The sequence below is a fragment of the Callorhinus ursinus genome, unplaced genomic scaffold (genome assembly GCF_003265705.2).
Source record: "Callorhinus ursinus isolate GAN/ISIS: 27379988/994484 unplaced genomic scaffold, GSC_fseal_2.0 scaffold117, whole genome shotgun sequence".
Taxonomy (NCBI): domain Eukaryota; kingdom Metazoa; phylum Chordata; class Mammalia; order Carnivora; family Otariidae; genus Callorhinus; species Callorhinus ursinus.
The window spans coordinates 733,914-755,100 of record NW_027397179.1 but is presented as its reverse complement, the minus strand read 5'-3'; the positions used below and the strand labels follow the sequence as shown (position 1 = coordinate 755,100).

The 21,187-nt window shown below is 57.3% G+C and overlaps 2 protein-coding genes across 3 annotated transcripts in view; one reads left to right on the top strand and one right to left on the bottom strand.

The window, feature by feature from the left end:
* Positions 1 to 3,017: 3,017 nt before the first annotated feature.
* The window catches only part of RSPH14 (radial spoke head 14 homolog), a 76,699-nt gene continuing 58,529 nt past the window's right edge, over positions 3,018 to 21,187 (bottom strand). The window contains exons 5-7 of the mRNA XM_025857343.2: positions 6,896 to 7,121; positions 4,944 to 5,080; positions 3,018 to 3,317 (exon numbers count right to left, since the gene is read on the bottom strand). Of these exons, the coding sequence (XP_025713128.1) occupies positions 3,079 to 3,317; positions 4,944 to 5,080; positions 6,896 to 7,121 (602 nt within the window). The 3' untranslated portion in view covers positions 3,018 to 3,078. The remainder of the gene's footprint in view (positions 3,318 to 4,943; positions 5,081 to 6,895; positions 7,122 to 21,187) is intronic.
* GNAZ (G protein subunit alpha z) overlaps positions 13,038 to 21,187 on the top strand; it is a 52,719-nt gene continuing 44,569 nt past the window's right edge. The window contains exon 1 of one of the 2 annotated variants that reach the window (XM_025857342.2): positions 13,038 to 13,169. The gene's annotated coding sequence lies outside the window, so the exon portion shown is untranslated. Of the gene's footprint in view, positions 13,170 to 13,347; positions 13,369 to 21,187 lie in introns of those variants that run through there. The other variant, XM_073889751.1, reaches the window with a different exon arrangement.

Genomic DNA, 21,187 nt, shown 5'->3' with positions numbered 1-21,187 from the left:
GGCAGCTGGGGCCCAGGGGCATCTAGGAAGAGCAGGCAAACCGTAGCCTCTCCAGACTCCCTCTTCATCCAGTGGAGAAAGTCTTTCCTACCGGGAGACCCATGGATATAGGACCAAGGATTACACTAATGTAAACACTCCCTCAATGTCACAAATCAAGTGCCACCAGCTGCAGGGCATGCGTGCTGAGGGGACAGGGTGAAGTCCATTTGCGACTCCAGAGACTATGCAAATGAGAACATCTGTTCCTTTACGAAATGAGTCATTTTCTCCAAATGGCTCTACTGCATAAACACTGACTTTCACTTTAAATTTAATTTTGGCTTTTTATTTCTAGATATATTTGGGATTTTTGCTTGTGTTTACTTCACTGTAACCATTTCCTTCCTGTACCCTACCTCCATTTGCTTTGTTCTCTCCTCCTTTTTAAAGGTATGCCCTGCTGGCAAAGATGCCATGTAGTGTAAGCCCCACCCCCACATGAGGTTCCCACCCCCAGGTGCTGTGCCCACTGCTGATGACCTCACAGGCCAGCTGGAGCCAAGGCTGCCCATGGGTGGGACTTCAGCTCCTGCCTGGACCAGTGGTGGAGCTGAGGCAGTCTCTGCTCAGTGGAACAGGCCTCCCAACAATTCAGCACTGCCCAGCTACAGTCACACTGCACCCTTGAAGGGCAGGTGGAGAGGAAACCTTCCTCCTTTCTGAGCTCTTCCCAGTGCCTCCCAGTCTACCTGCAACTGGCATGTTATTGGGCATTGGGCCCAGGAGCTAGACTCCCTTAGCTGTGATGTATAGGCCACTCCCAGGCTGCGTTTCTGCAAGGACTCCCTAAGCTGCTCCTTCCTCTTCCTTCTTCTCAAAAATAAATTGTGTCATTAGAAAAAGTTCCAGGTGCCTTGAAGTGATTTGGCAGAGGCCCATCCAGCATCACAAAAATCACACTCTGAAGGCACACTCACATGTGGGCTCTCCTCCCTAGTTTATCCTTTCAGCTGACATTTTTGAGTGCCCACTATGTGTCAGCCACAGCAAGGAAATAGCTGCTAACAGAGCATAGGCAGCAGACAGTGAAACACTAGCTGTGATGGCCAGCATTTAGTACAGCCTGCTGTTTTGCTGCCTGGGGTAAGTGCATTATCACATTCAAGCCACAGAACCACCCTTTGTGGAAGTACTAGAATTAATCACATTTTACAGGGAAGGAGACAGACTCAGCAAGGAAATTGAGTACACTGGGAATGGGCATAGGGCCTGGAACAGCCCTGCCTTACACCAAGGCCACACACTGGCCCACCACGTGGTGTGTATACAGCAGGGGGGCCCACCTAGTCTGAGTCAGGGAAGGCCTCCTATGACCAAAGAAGGAGGACAATTAACTGGACAACAGAAGGGACAACATGCAGAAAGACATGATGCAAGAGTGCAAAGCATGTGTGAGGATGCCAAGACATGGCTTATGCATAGGAGAACAGCGGGAGATGGGGAGGGCAAGGTGGGCAGGAGCCTGAATTGCCTTATATACTTTGGGATCCTAAGACCCTGGGAGCCTCAGTGGGGAAGTGACAGGATCAGATTTGCTGGCTGCTGCTGGAACGATGAAAGGGAGGCAGGAGCACCCACCAAGAGCAATCCAGGCAAGTTAGTGGCAGAGAGGAAAAGAGAAGGGAATGGCATCAAGAGAAACCAGTGATTAGAAGTAATAGAACTTGACTGGTTAGACTTGTGGAGGGAGAGGCCAGAGTGGCTCTCTGGGTTAAGCATGTGGGCAAAGGGTGCACCAGTTCTAAAGACAGGCCACCCTGGAAAAGGAACAGATGTGGGAGAAAAGTTGAGCACCACTTGGGACATGTTGAGTTTGAGTTGCATGAAGATACTTACTGCCATCTTGACAATTATACATCTTCCGATCCATGAACATGGTATGCGTTTCCATTTATTTAGATCTTCCTTCAACAATGTTTTGTTTTCAGTGCTCAAATTTTGTACTTCTTTTGTTAAATTTATTCTTAGGTATTTTATTCTTTTCAGTGCTATTGTAAATGGAGTTGTTTTCTTTGTCAACTTTGCTAAACTTGTCGACTAGTTCTAATAGTTTTTAAGTGTATACCTTGGGATTTTCCATATATAAAATCACATCATCTGCAAAAAAGAGATAGCTTACTTTTTTCTTTCCAATCTAGATGCTTTTTATTTCATTTTTTTGCCTAATTGCTTTGGCTAGAACCTTCAGTACAATGTTGAATAGAAGTAGTGAGAGCAGACATTCTTGTCCTGTTCCTGTTCCTGATCTTCAGGGGAACGCATCCAGTTTCTCACCATTGAGAATGATGTTAGCTATGACTTTTTGCAGATGTTCCCCTCTATTCCTACTTTGGATTTTTTTTTTTTTTTAAGAAATGGATATTGGATTTCATCAAATGCTTTTTCTGCATCTATTAAGATGATCATGTGATTTCTGTCCTTTATCATATATATATGTTACATTGATTCATTTTCAAATGTTAAACTAACCTTGCATTCCTGGGATAAATTCCAGTTGGTCATGGTGTATAATTTTTTTTTTTTATGTGGCTGGTTTTGGCATCCCTAGGGGGCCTCATACAACTCATACGCCTCCTGAAAGAGCCCACATGGGCTGGCATTTTGACCTTCCCTCCTGAGAGAGGGGGGCAGGACTGGCTAAGAAGGCCAGTGCCCAGCCACACCCAAGGGCCAGGTCACTCAAGTGTCTAAAGCTTGGGTGGGGCTGGATCCAGCTGTGTTCCTTCTCACAATATAACTCCTGGCCCCTCCTTGTACCTGGAAGGCCCAGCCCTGCTCTCCACCTTCTGAGGGGACTCTTGGCCCAAACAGAGAGCTGGGATGCCACCCTTCCATCCCTGGGCCTTGGACTTAGCCCATGCTTCCTCGCCTGGCCACCATGACCCAGTCCTTCGGGGCCGGGTGTTTCCCCTTTGTAGGAGAGAGGGGAGATGTGACCACACTCTAGGAGCATAAAGTGCCATTCAGACCCAAGATAAAGAGATTCAGCCCATTTATTCAGGCAAGCAGCTTATCAGGTCTGGCCCAACAAGCAGCTCAGGGTTTCCATTCAATGACTTTGATGGCAATCTGGGCTGCCCGCCGCACTGCCTCACTGGGGTCTTTCTCAAGGGTGCGGAAGATGGGCACCTGAGACTGCAGAAACTTGCGGCCCTCAGGGGCCTCAGCCAGCATGGTGAGGGCCTTGGTGGCATTCAAGCGTGCCTTGGTCAAGGATGAGCACAGCAGGTTCAGGAGGGGGTGGATGGCTTCTGTGTCCAGGGCAGCATACTTCCCTGTGGGCCACCAACACCAGGTGTTCCTCAGGGGGCCATCCTGTTCCACCTCCTCTCACCCCAGCCCAACCCTGGCCTCCGGCCTGTGCAGCCTCAGGGGAGGTGCCTTCCCTCACTCCCGTGCAGGCCCTGGCACCTTCCTCTGCCTCCAGCCTTGGCCTCCTCATTCCTGCCCCTCCAGCCCCTCAGCTGCCTTCTCCCCACCCACCCTGATGCCTGTCCTGCAATCCAGTTCTCTCAAGGCAACAAAAATTAAAATCTAATTGTTCATTTATGTGGTAAGTATTTCTTGAGCACCTACTCTGTGCCAGGCACAAAAACTCACAGAGCTCTTTCCCTCCCAGTACTTATAGTCTAGTGGGGGACGCAGACATTAATCTGTAAAGGAGACGCCCCTCCTTAACCTTCAGCACCTTCCTGCTGTCCTGTCCTGCTGAAAGGCCAGGTGGTTGCCCCCGCCCCCCAGCTTCCTGCCGTGCTTAGTGAACTCTTCTCTCTGTGTTGGAAGCTGTGCGGCTACCCTTGGCCCTGCTGACTCCCATTGTCCCTTGGGTCAATACCCACATCCCTCCCAGAGGAGGCTTGGCCCCTGTCCTCTGCCCCCTGCATGACATGCTTCTCCTCTAGGTCATCAACCCTCTGCCACTCCCTCCAAACTCTGACTGAGAATCAGAGACCCACTCAGTCCTCCGTGGAACATCAAGAAAGCACAGGGCACGGGGCTGGTGCAGGCAATTGTGGGCATGTACAAAGACAGAGCTTTCAGAGGTCACGTGGGATGGCCAACCCCGGCCTCCGGGTGGGGAAACCAACCCCAGTTGCTCCTGTGGCCAGGATTGGATGACTTAGCATGGAAGCCCCACTGGCGAGGGGGTCCCCTGGTGGGAGAGGTAATCTCATGCTCTTATTTGCTCCCCACACCCACCCACTGAAAAAAAAATAATTTCGATCAAAAAACAACATGGAAGGGGGCACCTGGGTGGCTCAGATGGTTAAGCATCTGCCTTCGGCTCAGGTCATGATCCCAGGGTCCTGGGATCGAATCCCGCATCAGGCTCCCTGCTCCTTGGGAGCCTGCTTCTCCCTCTGCTTCTCTCTCTCTCTCTCTCTCTCTCTCCCTCTCTCTCTCTCCCTCTGCCTCTCATGAATAAATAAAATAAAATCTTAAAAAAAAAAAACACGGAAGCAAGGGCTCCAGTGTTTGTTTAAGCATTAGGATAACCAAATCAAGGATGGCAAACTACATAATTCATCCCAGAATCGAGGCTTACAAGGGGCCTGGGTTGGAGACAGGAATTCCAGGCCCAGGGAATAGCCTGGCAGGAGGGGACAGAGGTCCTAATGGGAGTGACCAGGGGGTCACCCTACCTGGCTCACAGGTAGGGTGACCCACTGTGTCCAGGAAGAGAAGGGAGGGTGGAGCCTTGGCCCAAACTTGAAAGGACTCCAGCAACAGGCCTGGGAAAGTATTTTGGTAGGACAGGGAGGGGGCAGTGCTGGGATGTTGAGCACAAAATGAAAGTTCTGGAAAACAGCATGCTGGAGGCTGCAGTGACCACCCCCCCCCCAATGCCCAGTAAACTACCACCTGCGCAGGGGATGCAGGTGGCCAGCAGGCTGCCTCACCTTGGGTGGTGACCGCAGCATACATGAGGGCCCCGGCGGCATTGGCCTGCACCTCCTCCACCTTGTCCTTGAGCAGATGCACCAGGATGGGGATGACGTCATGCCGCCACACCTGGTTCTTGCCCTCCAGAGGGATGCTGGGCCAGAGAGGGGACAGCTGTGTGGCTTCGCTTGGCAAAGAGGAGAGGGGCGGGGCCTAGGACCACCCCAGGGCACACCAGAAGGACTTGTGTTGGGACCCCCTGGTGGTTTGGGCCTGGCCAGGGGGTACCAGGGTGCAAGGGAGTTCTGGTGTGAGGTTTGGGTCTCACCCCCATGCTGGGACAACCTAGGAGCACAGCCTGGGACCACTGAAGGCCAAACTGCGGAGGAGCCAGCGGGTGACGGAGCCTGGCCCTAAGGTATCACACCAAGAAGAAACCAGACGTGTTCCCCAGGCTCCAAAATGGGGAGCAGCAGGACCCAGGGTCACTCATTTTGACTCCATGCAGGAGCCAGAGTTGCCAGAGATGGGCTAAGCGATGGGAGCTGGCGAGCTGCCAGGGAGACACCCGTGCAGAGCCACCCTCAGGGGAGAGGACACTGTAAGTCACTTCTAATCCTGGCACTATATGAAGCTGTGAAAAGGAATGTGATGGACTCCCCACAAGCTCCCTTTGGGAACTTGATCAAAGATGCAGAGTCTTGGGCCCCGCCTGCAGGGATTCGGCGTGTTCGTTCATTCCCACGGCCAGGGCTGACTGAGCAGCGTGGCAGGTCCTGGTCTGGACGCTGAGGCAAGAGCATGACTGACCGTGGGGCTGGATGATTCTTTGTGGTGGCAGCTGTCCCGTGCATTCGCCCTCAAGGGCTTCCCCACCTTGAGGCCAGGAGCGCCCTTCTCCCTCAAGTTGGAACAACGAGAAATGTCTCCAGACAATGCTGCCTGTCTCCCAGGGGACCAAAGCTCCCCCTGTTTTGAAGCCCTGCTCTCAAGCAGCAAGCAGAGCAAACAAAGCTCTGTCCTCAGGAACTCCCCTTGGGGGTGACACAAAAAAAGGAGGGCATGGTGAAAGGCACAGGCAGGCCTAGTGGAGGCCGCCATTTTCTAGAGCGGGTAGGGTCCTCAGAGGCTTCACTAGAAGGGGACCTCTGAGCAAAGACCAGAAGGTGATCGGTCTGCAGTATAAGCCCCGGAATCTCCCTGTTCACAAGCTCCCCGGGGTCTGGATCGGGGGCCACACTCACAGAAATGCTGGCCCAGGTCTCTAGAGAGAATCCCAGCTAGAGGGACAGCCAGGGCCAGGGGAGGCAAGAGGTGCCAGCATGTAGGCAGGTGGCCATATCTAAGGCAAGGACTTGGGGGCACAAGGGACCACTGGTCCTTGGGAAGCGTCTCTGTCTGGGATCACACACTGCTTCCCTCCCTCCCTGCTCTGAGGTGTTGTGCTCCCTCAGGTTCCAGGCCAGGATTTAGACTGGAATTCCGTGTGACCCTGGGTCACCAGTGACTGGACACACGTGCCCTCCGTTTCCTTACCTATAAAAGGTAATCACCTTCCTTGGAGGAGTGCCGTTTGTAGATAATACCTGGCACCTACGGAGCGCTTAGTACTCAGTGACTGCTAGCTCCGCCACAGTGTGTGCTTGCCTTCCTCACAGGGAGGGGGGACCAACCATCTCGTTCTGCCCAGGACTGGGGGCTTCCTGGGATACAGGACTGTGAGGGCTGAGCTCTCAGACCACTAGGACAGTGGCCCCCCCCAGGGGACAGGGTCCTCCTCCCCCAGGGCACAAGCAGTGGGGGGGCGGGGTGCAGAAAGCAGGCCCTGAGGTGGATTCCCTGGAGCTCTGGGGTAGGCTGGCTTGCTGCGGGGCCGGGGGCAGCTCAGGTGCCTTCTCTGAGCCTCAGCAGAAGCCTCCGGGCTGGCCGCCCCTGCCCTCCCCGCCCTGTCCACGCGGGCCGGGCTCACCTGACCGCAATGAGCGCGCGGGCAGCTTTGCTGCGAATGTCATCATTGGTGCTGAGGAGCTTCTGCTTCAGGAAGGGCACCATGCGGGTACTCAGCGCCTCAGTGGCATCCTCCATCAGGCAGGCCGCCAGTGTGTCCAGGAGGAGCCCTTGGATCTCTTCCTCCTCCCTCTGCAGCTTCCATACCAGGGAGGGGATCAGGCCGCTGTGGACAATGCCCTGGGCTCCTGCGGGACAGGAAAGGGCACTGAGGGTGGGCCAGTCACCCCTACCCATTCTGGGCAGCACGTGGGGCGAGGCGAGTCCTACAGAGCTGGTGGGGAAGGGGAGGTTTGCAAATGCCCCTGGCTGCCAGACCCCTGAGCAGCTAGCAGGAGGCTGGGGATGACACGCTAGGGTGGGAGCCACATGGCCCTGGAAGACTCCCAAAGGGGCCAGCCTTTGGTCACCTGTAACTGGGGCGGGGGGGCACGAGCCTTCAACAGGTGCCCAGGGGCCTGAGAAGCAGCACCTGCCCCTTGGAGAGCACAACAACCACCCGGCAGGGCCCAGCGCAGAAGGAACTTCCCTCCCTTCCCCACCCTGCACCAGACGGAAGGTGGGGGGACCAGCCAACCCCCTCCTTCCCACCCACAACATCTCTAAGCCACTAGAAACCCCACACTAGTCTGGCCAGCCGTTGGGGAAAGGAAAAAGCTTGGAATCAAGTCTGAGGCAGAAGTGAGCAGGCCAGCATCTTATATCTAAAAAATAGTCGTGCCTCCAAACAAAGGTGACAGGAAATCCATGGACTCTGGCCACGGGGGTCTAAAAAACCCGCAGAAACGGGGGCTCCACGTGGCAGGGCGGCTGGGGCACCAGGGCTGGGAGAAGACGGAGAGGTGAGCCTCCCCAAGAATGCGTTCCACTTCCCTCCTTCCGGCTCCTCCTCCCTCCTGAGGGATGTCTGGGGGGAACCCAGAACCAGCCCAGGCAGCACTCCTGAGGGGCCCAGCTCCCCTGTGTCCAGAGCAGCCGTCACTGGGAAGTGAGCAGGGCAATGCTGGGGAGGGCAGGCCCCCCCCAGCCCTCCTCCCAACCCTCTTCCTGGCCTCCCCAGTGGCCCACACTACCCAGGGAGAGGCCATATAGATAGCCCCCCTGGAGGTGGCCAGCAGCAACACCTCTCTCTTCTGCCTCCCCTGCTAAACCCTCTAATTTACTCCAGAGACAAATAAACAGGTTAATTAGCCTAAAGGTCTCTAAGTGCCAATTAGCACCAGGGATTTCCTCTTTGAAGACATCACCCCAGTCTTCCTCCCGCACTTCCTGAGGACATCAAATGGCAGGCGCCCCAGGGTGAGGGAGGTGGAGAGGGACAGACGCATGTCCAGTGGCCCCCTAGGCCCCTGGATAGCTTCTCATTGGGGTGTCATTGCCAAGCCACTAGCTCTGCCCCGTTTGTTCTCGGGGCACTCACGACACGGGAAGAGCAGTTGCCCGTTGCTTTAAGAGTACTGCACTTTCTAAAATTTAATACACACAGATTTCAAAAAATGCCTAACTTGGACTCCTAAATGTATCCAGCTGTGTGATCTTTGACAAGTTACCTAACCTTTCTGAGCCCGGTTTCCTCATTATGGAAACCAGCCTTGGTGGCAGGGAGTTGTGCAATGCCAAAGGGTAGTGGCTGGGTGGGAGCACACTCTCTGGAAGGGACTCTCACATAAGCCCAGAATGTCTGGACCTAGAATCATAAGGAATTTTGCCAACACTGAGACCCAGTTACAAGCAACGGCCTGTGGGGGAGGGGGGCGGGGAGAGGCGAGGAGTGGGATACAAAGACCAAAGCTGCACAGCCCCTGCCCTGCAGGAACACAGCCCCTCTCTCCCCTTCAGCCTCACCCTCCCCACCAGGCCACGGCCAGACCACACACCTAGCCTTCTGCTCTAGCTCCACCGCCCACTCAGGCACCTGCCCACAGGCTCCCTACCTGCGGCAGCCATGGGTCCAACTCAGCCACAACCTGACCCAGACAGCCCCTCCCAAGCTCACTGTGGGGAGGTGACGGTGGGATTTTCCAAGGATTTTGCTGACTGGAAAGATTTTGCATAGAGGGAGAAGGTTCCCAGCTGGGGGACACTTGAGCAAAGGCCTGGGGATGAGGAATTTGAGCATCATAAAATTGGGGTTTGATTGTGGCCTCACTTGCACCTGGGTCTGGGCTTTCCAGGGCCCCCCTCCTCCCAAAGGTGTTGCTGGGCACAGGCGGGGGTGGGGGGAGCAGAGGAAGAGAGTTAAAGTCAAACTACTGGAGGTGATCACCTCCACTGCTCCCTCCCTAGGTGAGGAAACCAAGACCCAGAGAGGCAATTCAAGTGCCTGAGGTCACACAGCAGACAGGGGCAAAGCCAGGGCCCTGGGCTGCTTGGGTTTTGTTTCTCAGGCATTTGTCTTGGGCCTCTACTCCTAGAAATGCTGAGCGCCAGGACCTGGGTTCATTCTGAGACAGAGGGAGAAGATTAAAAATAAAACGCGTGCCGGGTGTGCCTCTCTGCTCGTTCACTTTGCTTTTCAGCTAAAAGGAGAGTTGCAGGCCTGGCTATTTATAACTAACCCAGATCTGCAATGGCTTGTTCAAGTTGGGGTTGGGGGGGTTGCACAGACCCCAAGGAAACAAACTGGAGAAACCCACTCAGCCCCGCCGTAGCCAGAGATTCAGCCAGCGGGGCTTGGGAGAGCAGGTCAAGCCGGGAGAAGAGCCAGACAGGATGGTGCTATGGCCAGCATCCAGAGACTAGCCATCCTTGGGTAGTGGGGAGACCAATGGCAGTCAGCCAGGAGCCGGCATGACAACACAGGTTCATACTCAAGTAGAATTCCAGGGTCCAAGGGACTCTGAACATGCAGGAAGGGAGGCCTGGGGGCGCTGGGCCTCATGGGGCAGCAGGGCAAAGGCATGAGGCATGGGTGTACTTGGGGAGGGCCCCGGGTCTGGCACGGCTGGTGTGCCAGGACAGATTCAGTGGTTGATGAGCCAGAAAGCTCCACCAATCCCTCTGGGATTGAAGTGACATGATGCCCATGGCACAGAATGCCCTGTGGTTGAGGTTTGGTCATTTCCTGGAGGATGGCCTGATACCACCTAGAGAGGCCACTCCTCAGCCATCTGTCCCTGCGGATTGGTGAAGTACGAGGCTCAACCACCAGGGCCTTCCTCTTTCCATCACAGGGCCCCAGCTGTTGTCCCTGGTCCTGTTTTCCTGGCTAGTAAGGGCTGAGGAAGGAGCGCCAGCCCCGGCCCCGGGGCATCCGCACCTCATCAGAACCCACCTGCCCAGTGTTACCTCGTGCAGCCCCCATGCCCTGAACTGCTGGCACGCTGACCCCCGCCCCTGCGCCTGCCTCTGTCGTGGGGACACATCCCTGTCCTTAGCTTACGTGGCCCCTCATAGCACATGATGTGGCTGACCCCGCCTTACCTCTCGAGGTACTCTCTTCCCAAGGAGCCAGGATACTCTACTCCCTGGTCTCCGGCCACCTCTCCTGCTGGTCCTCCAATCTGCTAGCAAGCACCGTCCTTCCTCCGCATCTCCTATCATGTGGACCTCCCCCTTGACCCTCACCCTCCCCACTCTGCCCCCCACTCTATCCTTCTGTCTTGGCTACAGCCACCATATGGCCCTCTCCTGACACTCTGTCGCTCAATGATCCTGCAGCCCCACGCTGAACTCAGCTTCATGGAGAATCTCTGCTTTCTTATTTTCTGAGGGCTGACTAGCTGACATTTTTGTTATTTGATTCTGCCTATTAGGACAACATACATTAATGGGACCACACGTACTGCAAACAAATACGAAACAAAAACTTGCAATCCTCCTCAAATTTAAAAAGCTAATCCTAAAACTCTCCAGTGCTTCTTAGGCTGACATCCCCAATCTCACAGAAGGGCCACTAGCCCAGTGCAACTGTCCCCAGTCCAGCCTTGTTTTCTGGCACCCACACCTGCTTGCTGGCTCCAGGTACAGCCAGTCTTCCATGGGTTCCTGCAGGTATCATGGCTCCTTGATGCCCAGCACGTTTCCCACCTTGAAACATGCTTCTCTCCTCTGCCCCAGGTCACCGGCCACCTCCATCCTGCTGTCTCCCAGTGCGCAGTTCTCCCCCTGCCACATGTCCCCAGGGTGGCCACCAGGATCGGGAGGGGGAGGCAGCAGGCAGCCCCTTGGGGCTTCTTCATGGGCTAGCTGCTGATCTCACCCTGGACTGTGGTAGAGGGTCACCCTACACTGACATCTAGGTTTGCCCCTGCAAACAGCTCCATTCTGACCCCGATCCTACAACAGAAACTGCCCTCACCCATCTCTAAACATGTGTCCACGTGCATTTCCCCTCAGAGTCACTCTCCAAGGACAGTCTACTAGTGTCCCCCTTGACAGAGAAGGACAATGAGGTTCATCTGGGTGAAATAACCTCCCTCGCCCAAGGGTGTATAGGCACAGAGCTGGGTCTGGCTTCCCTCCCACCCCCTCTCACCTCTGATCCACACCAGGGCAGGACCTGTGCCCGCCATCTTCCTGGTATCACAGCCATTGGCCTCTGAGTGGTCCTGTGGGCAGAGGCCCATCCTGACCCAGCCCAGGGGTTTGAAGGCATGCGCCCAGAGGAGCCTCTCCAGTGTTGGCCACCTCCCTTTGGTTCTCACTGGCCACCTCCAGCGAGCACTATGCCAGGTCTAGGTTCGCCTCAGGATGCCCATCACCAGCATCTGTCCTGTCCCTGACAGTTTAGGTAACTTCTTCACAGGTGCTCACGTCACGTCACGGGGTATGTAGTGCAACAGTCTCCGTCTTACAGCAGAGGAAACATTCCCAGAGAGGTTATGGAATAATGTTGAAATGCCACAGTGCCCAGCGGGCAGAACCAGACCCCCACCCCCGCCTTCTGACCACAACCCTGGACTGGGATGACCACCCAATCCACCGCTGTCAATGGCCAATTCCAGTGCTTCTGCCCAGGATGGGGTGATCCTTACAATGTGACCATGAGGGTGTAAAGTGCTAAGGAAGGTGTTAACTGGGAGAATCTGCATTTCTACCAGGGATGCCCTGAAATACACAAAGATTCAAGTTAAAATGATGGAAAAGACAGAGGCATTAATATCTTGGCTCTCTGGCCAAAGTCTTGTAAGCACAGGAGTGAGGGGCTCTCCTGTCTCTGAGGCCCACAGATGGGCTCCCCCTGAAACTGAAAGCAGAATTTGGCAGACTGGCTCACGTGTATTTTGCTGAGCATCGGATGCCTTCTACCTTCCACCAGCTTCTCCAAGGCAGCGATGGGGGATCCTGGCTTTAACTGAGCTGCTGCCTCCCGCCTCTCTGATCTGGGGGACAGATCCTGGGCCCTTCTCCCTCTCCTCCTTTTCAAGCAACCTTTGTAGCCAGGATTGCCAGGGACCCTGAAGAGCCCCTACACGCTGAGGGAGCGTGCAGCAAAGGTGATTAATGTCCCTCCCATCGCTGCACCAACCTCACGGGTGTATACTTTAAGGGTTTGCATAGCCTTTCACACGTTCTAGCGGATTGTCGCGACAATTCAAGGAAGCAGGTGCCACTAGCCCCACTTTGCAAAACAGGCTCAGAGAGGTCAGTTGGTTGCCCAAGGTCGCGGAGCTCAGAAAGTGCCGAGCTGGGTTCGAATTCAAACCGAGGGAGACGAGCCGGGCTCGTCGCGGGGAGATGGGCCTTCCGCCACTCTCAGGATCAGTCTCCGGCTCTGCGAGAAGCGGTCCACTGGGTCGGTTCCCCCGCTTCGGCGCAGCGGGGTCCCAGAGACGCCGGTGCGGGCAGCGCGTGCGGGACTGCGGCGCGCGCAGAGCCGCGGCCCCGCCCCTACCCGTTGCCGTTGGACCGTACATACATCCGTCAGCCGCTCCTGTCCAATGAGAAGAGAGCCGGCGCTCGTGGCGGGGCGGCGGCGCCCAGCGCGTGGTCACCCGCGGGCTCGCGGCACCCCCGCCCGCGGTTGGCCTGGCAACGCGCTGCGCTCGCGGCTCCGCCCCCTGCCGGCGGCAGCGCGGCGCGGGGCGGGCGGACCCGCGGGCGGGCGGCGGGCGGCGCGGGAGAGCGGGCGGAGGGAGCCAAGCCGGCCGGAGGGTGTGCGCCGCCCGCGGTCCGGTCACGTCCCCGCGCGGGTGCCGCCGCCCGCGTAGTGCGGAACGAGGGCGCCGCGGCCCGCGCTCGCCGCCCCGCCCCACCCGGAGCAGCTCGCCGATGCACCGTGCGGCGGCCCGGAGGTGAGTGAGCGGACCCGCGGCCGGGGCGCGCGGCAGAACCTCGAGGGGCTGGGGGAGCGGCTGGGGCGTCCACCCCACCCCCACCCGGGGCCCCGCCCGGGCCTTTGTGCTAGGGATCCGCCCGGGCTGGGGGCGCCGGGGAGCAGCGAAAGGGATGCCCCGCCGGGGTGTGGGCGACCGGGGCGGAGATGCCCGCGAGGTGGGCAGCGGGCGACCGCGGGCCCGGCAGGTGCTGGGAAGGGGCGCCACTCGGCAGAGGAGCCGGCGGGAGGGGGCGGCTGCGGGCCCGGGAGGTAGGCAGGGGCTGCTGGGGCTGCCGCGTCTGGGGGCCCCCAGAACAGCCGCCGGTGCGGAGCCGGGGCCAGCCAACCTGCAGGAGAGGCGCTGAGGCGGGGTCTGCCTCCCAGGGGAGCGGGGAGGAGGCGACCCCGGGCAGCTGGAGCGCCGACGCGTGGCCTTGGCTGAAACGGAGGAGAGGGCCCCGGAAGCCTGGGCCCGGGGCCGAGTGGCTCGCAGTTTTCCGTCATCGGTCTTGCAGAGAACAGGTTCCTTGGAGGCATTTAGAACAAGAGATGAGTATGGACCTGCTGCGATTGTGATATGTTCCTGGCTCAATATTTTTTTCCCTTAAAAGGCGGTGGGGGTGTTGGGGGGTGTTGGGGGGGAGGGGTGTAAGGCCTCGGGGCTGGGGCTCCGCATCCTACGGAAGATCCAAGGGGGCTCTGCCTGCAGGGCGGTGCTGAGCCTGTCTGGGTGGTGATGGCAGGAATCCGCCTAGGCCGAGAATTGGGGTTCTATGTCACAAGAGAGAAGAGGGTGGGAAGGCAGTGCCGAGACCAGGGTTCCCTGGAGTCCCTTTCTCAGGATGAAAGGACCCGCCTGCTAGGCGAGGTCTGGCCTGTTTTGGTGAGGGAGCCCAGTCCCTGATGGGCTCCCTTCTGCCCAAGTGATTTCCCTGCCCTGGGGACTGACTCCTGCCGCCTTGGGTTCTGTCTGGAGGAGGCTCCTTGGCCAAATTCAATTAAACAAATATTTACTGAGCATTTGCTCCCCCAGAGCCTGGCGCTGAGGTGGGAGTGGACTGGGCCTGCCCTCCTGGGACTGACTCACCACCCAACAGGGGCGAAATGTCTCTGCTCAAATAACCCAACCCTGAGTATGCATGCCGGAGCCTCTGGAGGGACCTCAGAGATGACTTGGGCTGGGGTTAGATGGGCTTGTGGGCAAAGTGACATTTGAACTTGAGCTTGAAGGACGTGAGCACAGCCGGGGTGGGCATTGTGGACAGAGAGGAGAAAATGGACCAAAGCACAGAGAGGGTACTCAGGCAGTTGGGTCTGGCTGGAGCATAGGATGTGCTTGGGAAAGCATAGGTGGTATGGCGGGAAGGGGGGTGGGGGACGCACAGGGGCTGATGGAGCCAGGGAAACGGAACACCCCATTGCTTATTAGCTGTGACTGCTCGATGGAGGCCACAGTTTCTTCATCTGTGACCTAGGAGCTGGGGTGGGCCTGGGGAAGAGCTTAAAAGACACCAGGGGGCTCCTTGCAGCCTAGGACTCCCCTTCCAGGCACCTTGTCTCATGGGCAAGGCCAGGGTACTGGGTAACCGACAGCCCCCTTCCTAGCCAGGATGGAGAATGCTATTTAGCTGGTGACTCTGCCCCTTTGGGGCGTGGACATTTGTGAACGGTAATCAAGGAGGCTTGGGAGCCTCCATTTAGGGGCTGATCGCATGGGATGCTCAGATGAAGTGGTGTGCCTTCAGCATTCCTCATGGTCTGGGGACAAGACACTGGCATTTGGTTTAAAACTCCTGTGTGTTCCTCTAACAGACGTTGATTTTCTGCGACAGGAGGTAAATAAGACATAGTCCCTCCCCCTCGCAAGGCCAGTGTCACTTTCTGCCCTAGATCTGCTTGCTTGCTTGCTCCGAGGGATGTTTTCACTCTCCCTCTGAAGGGGCTGTTTGTTACTCATCTGTGTAGCATACCCCCCCAACCCCCAAACACACACCCACTTTCAGCTTTTGGCCAAGGCCCATGTTGCTGCGGGGGGACACAGAGTGTGCCAAGAGGGATGGAGCCGCTTCACTCTTGTGCCTGTCGCCAGGCCACATTCTGGGGGCCTGCTGTGGGACTCTAGATTTGGGACACAGAGTGAATCCCTCCCTCTGCCCCCAATTTCTCAGCTCTTCTGTTTCCTGGAATCTCAGGAGCTTCTAGGGTGATTCCAGGAACTTCTGGGTAACCAGGTAGACTTGGCAAGGCTGCCCAGAGCCCCTGTAGGAGGCAAGTGGGATGGAGAACCGCATGGTGGGAAGGCTGGCCTGACACTCAGGGTGTGGCCTCAGCAGCCTCAACCTGGCTGTGTGGTTTTCTCATGTGTACACGTGCCTTCGTTCCCTGGACGTGAGGATGAGGCAGCCCTGTACCGTCCCTTGCTGGCCCTCAGAAGACCTAAAATGCCGTTTGTCTCTAGGGCGTCTCGCTGCTGTTGGCCATGGCTGGGCTTGCAGGAACTCTGGAAGAGGTAGATTAGCACACTGCTCTCCCACAACCCCAGGAAGGAAACCTGGGGTCACTGAGCCTCCAGGCGCAGGCCAGCGGGCGCTGTGGTTGGCAGGGAAGAGGGCAAGAGGAAATGGATAGGAGGCATCGGGGCAGATGCTGAGGACCAGCCCCAGAGTGGTGGCCTGACACAGCTTAGGCAGACCGGGGATTGACATGGAAAGGCCCAGACTCCCCCACGCAGGGTGGGGCGGGCCTCCAGTCGAGGCCTCCAAAGACCTGGGTCAGGTCCTGGCCCTGTCACCCCCAGCCCAGCCCCGTCCTGACTGAGCTTCTTTGTCTTCATTCATAAACAGAGCCAAGCGTTCCCTGCCCCGTCCCTGCACCAGTCCCTGCACGGGTCCTCCCTATGCATTTGGCCCCTTTACACATGTCCACACTGGCAGGGGAGACGCTTCGCAGGAGTGAACTGACAGCAACTAACCACAGGGACTGTCTGATGGCTCCGGGAGCACATGGGAGACATGGGAGATGTCAGCCCTCCGTACAGAGCCCGAGGAGATGGAAATGGTTCACGCATTATTCATTCCTTTGGCTAATATTTACCAGAACCTGCCGGGTGCTGGGTGCTGTGCCAGACACGGGGGTATGGCAAGAAGCGGGACAGACACGGTGTCTGTCCTCATGGGGCTCCCAGCAGACCCAGGGAGGCTGGCACAACACCTGTGTGACTGACTGCCAGGTAAGGTAGGTGCCGTGAAGAGAACTAAAGAAGAGAGCGCAGAGAGGGAGGGTCAGGGGGCCGCTCTGTGTGGAGGGGCCCTTGGCACAGTGCCACAGAGAGCGATGGGTGAGTTGTGACTGATGGGGAAAGGCACGCGGAGAGGGGGTGGCAGGTGCAAAGGCACTGAAGCTGCTGGGGGGCCCCAGCAGACAGCCAGGTAGCCAGAGCCCCATAGGGTGGGATGGTTTACGGAGTGGGTCAGGTAGGACTCTGTGGGCCCCTGTGAGGCGCAGAGCCATGGGGAGGTTTGGAGCAGAGGAGAGACTCGAACTAATTCCACTGTGAAAAGACCTGTGTGGCTGATGGGCATGGGGGCAAGAGCAGAGGGCTGTGAGGGGCCGTTACAGCAGGGGAGGAGGCCGCTGACCGAGGCCAGTGGGAGCAGTAGGGGTCATGAGGAGCGGTTGGTTGGGGATTTATTTTAAAGAGGACCTGCTGATGGAGAAGAGGCAAGGACAGCTCTGGAGAAACGGCGGTGGCATTGGTGGAGAAGGAAGATGCAGACTCCTTCCTGAGAGGTGGGAAACTGGGAGTTGGCTTAGGCCCTGGTAGACATGGCCGTTATGTGGCCATCAGAGGGGAGAGCGAGGCTGGAGGTAGACACCTGGAGTCCTTGGCATCAGGTGTGTGGGAAGCCAGGAACTGGCCGTGGTCCCTTGAGGATCCAGGGTAGGTGGGTCCAGAGGGGCCGGGTCAAGCCTCGGGGCCCTCACCCTTCAGAGCATGAGCTGAGAAGGAGCTTCCAGAAAGAAGAGATTGAGAAGGATGGATGAGCGAGTGAGATGGGAGCACAACCATGATGGCAACATGGCGGGGGGTGGGGGGGCGGGGGGCGCTGTGGAAGAGGGTGTTCCCAAGAGGGCGGGTCTCCCGAGGCAAATATCGAGGTACGCATGGGGTGTGTGTGGACTAAGCAAATGGGTAGGTCCAGCTACATAATTTGCAGGGCCCTTGTTAAGTTTTTAAACCTTTCAAGACAACAGAGCATTCAGCCAGGCCTGGGGCCCTGTTGGACTGCCCACATGCTTGCCCCTGAAGCCCGGCTGTGGCACTGGGAGGGCAGTGCCATGGGCCCGCCACCCAGGCTCCCCTTCACTTGCGTCCCGTGGGCAGGTGGGCTGTGTTTGGCACTTGGGGCCACCGGGGGGTCAGTCAGAGCCAGCCTTCGAGCCTCACCCTGGCCTCCTGTGAGTGTCACTTCCTCCCCCCCGTCCCTTGACCCCCAGTGGCCTTAGGTAGGAGGCACAACTCGAGGGCCGAGGGCTGGGCAGTCCGTTGGCAGGACCCGGGTAAGCGTGGCAGGTGGCTTCACACAACAATGGCTTCCTTGAGTTCATCTCTTTTCCAAAGGAACCTGCTACATCACACAGTTTTGAGTTATTTGCTTCTAAATTAAGGTATAACTCTCTTTTAGAGACATCCCTGGAGAATCCAACAAAAAGTGCTAAGAAGCGAGACTGTTAAAAACCACGGTGCAGGGAGAGGCCTTCCAACAGTGTCAAGCCCCGCGTTCCTTCCAGCAGCCTCTAACCAGAAACACACCCGTCCCTGAGGGCTCGTCCGGGCCGGCCCTGCCTCTCCTGGCAGTGCGCGCTGTGGTCAGAGCAAACCTTTCAGAAAGAGCCCCTGCCCCCACTGAACGGCCCTCCCCAACCCCTGGGATGGGGAGTGTTGCGGACAGGGTTCCGGGACCTGGGCCCTGACACCCTCAGCAAGGCCCTGTGCCCCTGTGAGTCACGGAGGTCAAGGTTGTGGTATCGGAGCAGAGGACAGTGGGCTCAGTTGTGCACGTTTCCCCGAGAGCCCAGACACAGGCATTCACTGGGACAGCGGCGGGATCTTCTCTGGATTACAGCAGGCAGGTGCCTTCCGGGGCAGAGGCTCACTTTATCCTTCCACTGCCAGCTCCTCCGAGAAGGGGCTGAATTTTACCTCAGTTTTGTCCTCACGGTTGAGGACACAGAGACGTGGAGAGATGGTGTGGCTTTCCCAGGTGGGCGATTGCCTCTCTTTTTCCCTTTAGCACTCATTACGACATAACATACTACCTGTTTTATTTATTTGTGTGTGTTGACCATCTCTCCTGGATCTGAATGTAAGCTCTGCAAGGTCAAGACCTTTGTCTGCTGTTTGCCACTGACAATCCAGTCCCCAGAACCTGGCCTGGCCACAGTAAGGTCTCAGCAAATCACTGTTGGGGGGGGAAATGAGTATTGGCAAATAGGCCTAACATGAGCTTTTGAGCCACTTTCATGCAGAGGGCTGGGCCTCCTGCTGGCTATAGCCCTCACACTGAACCACTGCTCTAGCTCAGCCCTCTGCTCCCGGAAGGCTGTGCTTTTTGGGTCCCCAGAGGTGTGTCTTTGGCCTTTAGGTTTGGCGGACAAACACAAACCACCTACGGGTGGGCGCCGCTGGCTGGACACCGGTGAGGCCCGACTGTGGTTCACTCCCAAACCAAGGCAGGTAGCTGCCTAGCTCCTCATACTGCCATCACAGGCACCGGTCCCTGCCACTGGAAATCAGAGGCCTCAGGCTGACACCTGGCCCCGCAGCAATGGGGTGTGCCTGGGTGACGCCTTGGTCAGACTTGGGGGTTTCACATGGTTGTGACATGAGGCATGTCCACGGGAAACTGTCGTAAGAGAGCAAGACAAGATCCTGGCAGTAGGAAAGGAGCACAGTGTCGGCAGTGACCATGTGATGGCTGGGTGGCCTTTCCAGATAACCCCTGTGCCCCCAAGATTAGCCCAGCAGAGCAGCTGGGTACAGAGGAAAAAGTACTGGATGGGAAATCAGGAGGCCTGGGTTCTAGGCCTGGCTCTGCCTGTAAAGCAGACGCTGGTAAATTCTCTGCGCTCACTGGGCCTCGGTGTCCTCACCTTACATTGGCCTTGGTCAAGGGTACAGATGGTTCTCATCTCTTGTACCAACTCTGGTTGCTGCCCAAAGCACACAGTGTTGAGAAGGATCCCAAGGCTGTTACGGCTTGGAGGGCAAGTGGTCATGGTTAATGAGTGATGTCTCCCACGGGTACCGGGGGAGGATTTAGACTTAGACGCCCTCACCAGGGACTGGCCGACCCCGCCCACCACACCCTCACTTCTCGCCTAGAAGCTGCAGCTCAATCTTCCATCTCTCTTTATGTGCCCCTTCTTCCAGACACCGACTCTGACCCCCAGATTAGGTGAGGACTCGCCTCCTCTTTGGTGCTTCCCCAGCCAACATTCTGAGTCTAACAGGCAGCTCAGGTCACTGTGGACCTCTTCCCATGGCAGCTTCTTTCTGCACCCTGAAGGAAGGAATGAGCAAGTGAATGAGCCCCAAGCTGTGCTCCAAGAAGGCTGCCTGGAATTAGGAGCCCAGGTGACCACAGAAACCATGTTGTAGCAGTGAGGACAGTGCAGGTAGAGGGAGTGAGTGACAAGGGAGGGCTATGGGACCAGCCCGTGGGGCCCAGTGGTCCTGTCTGACCTTGGCCATGGGGCAGCTCACCAGGCTTCACCAGAGCAGACATGCGAATTTGCTCCAAACGGCCCAGAGGGACTTCTGAAGACCCTCTTTGACCAAGGGTTGGAGGACTTCACACCTACAGCCTTCCCCCTGGCTCGGTCAGGTCCTGATGACCTGAGCTAGTAATGCCCCACTCCCACGCCCACTGGCCTCCATGGCAGCAGGCACCCCTACCCACCCCATCTTCTGTGACCCAGGCCACCCCAGCTGTGTGCGGCCCCTGGCCTGCACGACGTGTCTCCCCTCGCTTCCTGTGGCCCCGTGAGTAACCACCAGGACCCCAGCTGGCCAGCCCACCAGCCTGCCCCCATCAGCACACGTGAGGTGCAATGGCCCTGTCTCCAAGCTGGGCTTCCCTCCAGCGTGGTCACCCTCCCTCACCCACTCCGTTACCTCTGATATGCTGTGCAAACATATTTCTTGATAAAATGCTGGGAAGAAAAATAATTAGAGTGTTGCTTCCATTATCCAATTTTTGATTAATCAAACTCTCTTTGTCCTCGGCCAGAATCTATTCATTTCCCTTAAACACTGGGCCAGTGCCAGGCATCGATTTCCTCTATGATAACACCACGCACGTACGCATGCACATCCCCAGCCCTGCCCCACCTCATGGCAGGGAGGAGGGCGCGGAAGCGCTATCAGGGCTCTCTGGTGCCCCAACACCACCTGCCTCCTCCAGGAAGCCCCACAGCCACACTGCACCCATCATCCCTGCCGCAGCCCCTTGAGCTCCTCAACTGGGCTCAGCCCCTATGTGACCTGGGTCCTTGGGTGTGTTAGTCTTGTCTTGCCGGCTGTTCTGGGGCTCTCCTGGGGCAGTGAGGAATGGAGGACCCATGTGGGTGGAGGGAGCGTGGGGGGCATGGCCGCTGTGGCTGCTGAGGACTGGGGCAGAGGGTGAGCTGCAGCCCCAGGCTCTGTCTCATCACTGGCACAGCAAGGCTGCGGCTGGGTGGGGAGGCCAAGTCTGAGGACCAGGGCTTGTGAGGGAACCTCAGGGCCTTGAGACTGGGGTAGAGTTGGGATGGGGGCAAGCTTTCAGTGGCAGCAACAGAAGCCCAGTCCTGATGGGCTCACCAGATGAAGGGACGTCCTGGGCCGAGGGCTCAGAGGCAGAGCAGTATCAGAGTTGGCCAAGGCTAGACGGGAGGCGGCCACACATCTGCGGTGTCCATCTGGGGGAAGGCCAAGGGCCTTTCTAGAAAACT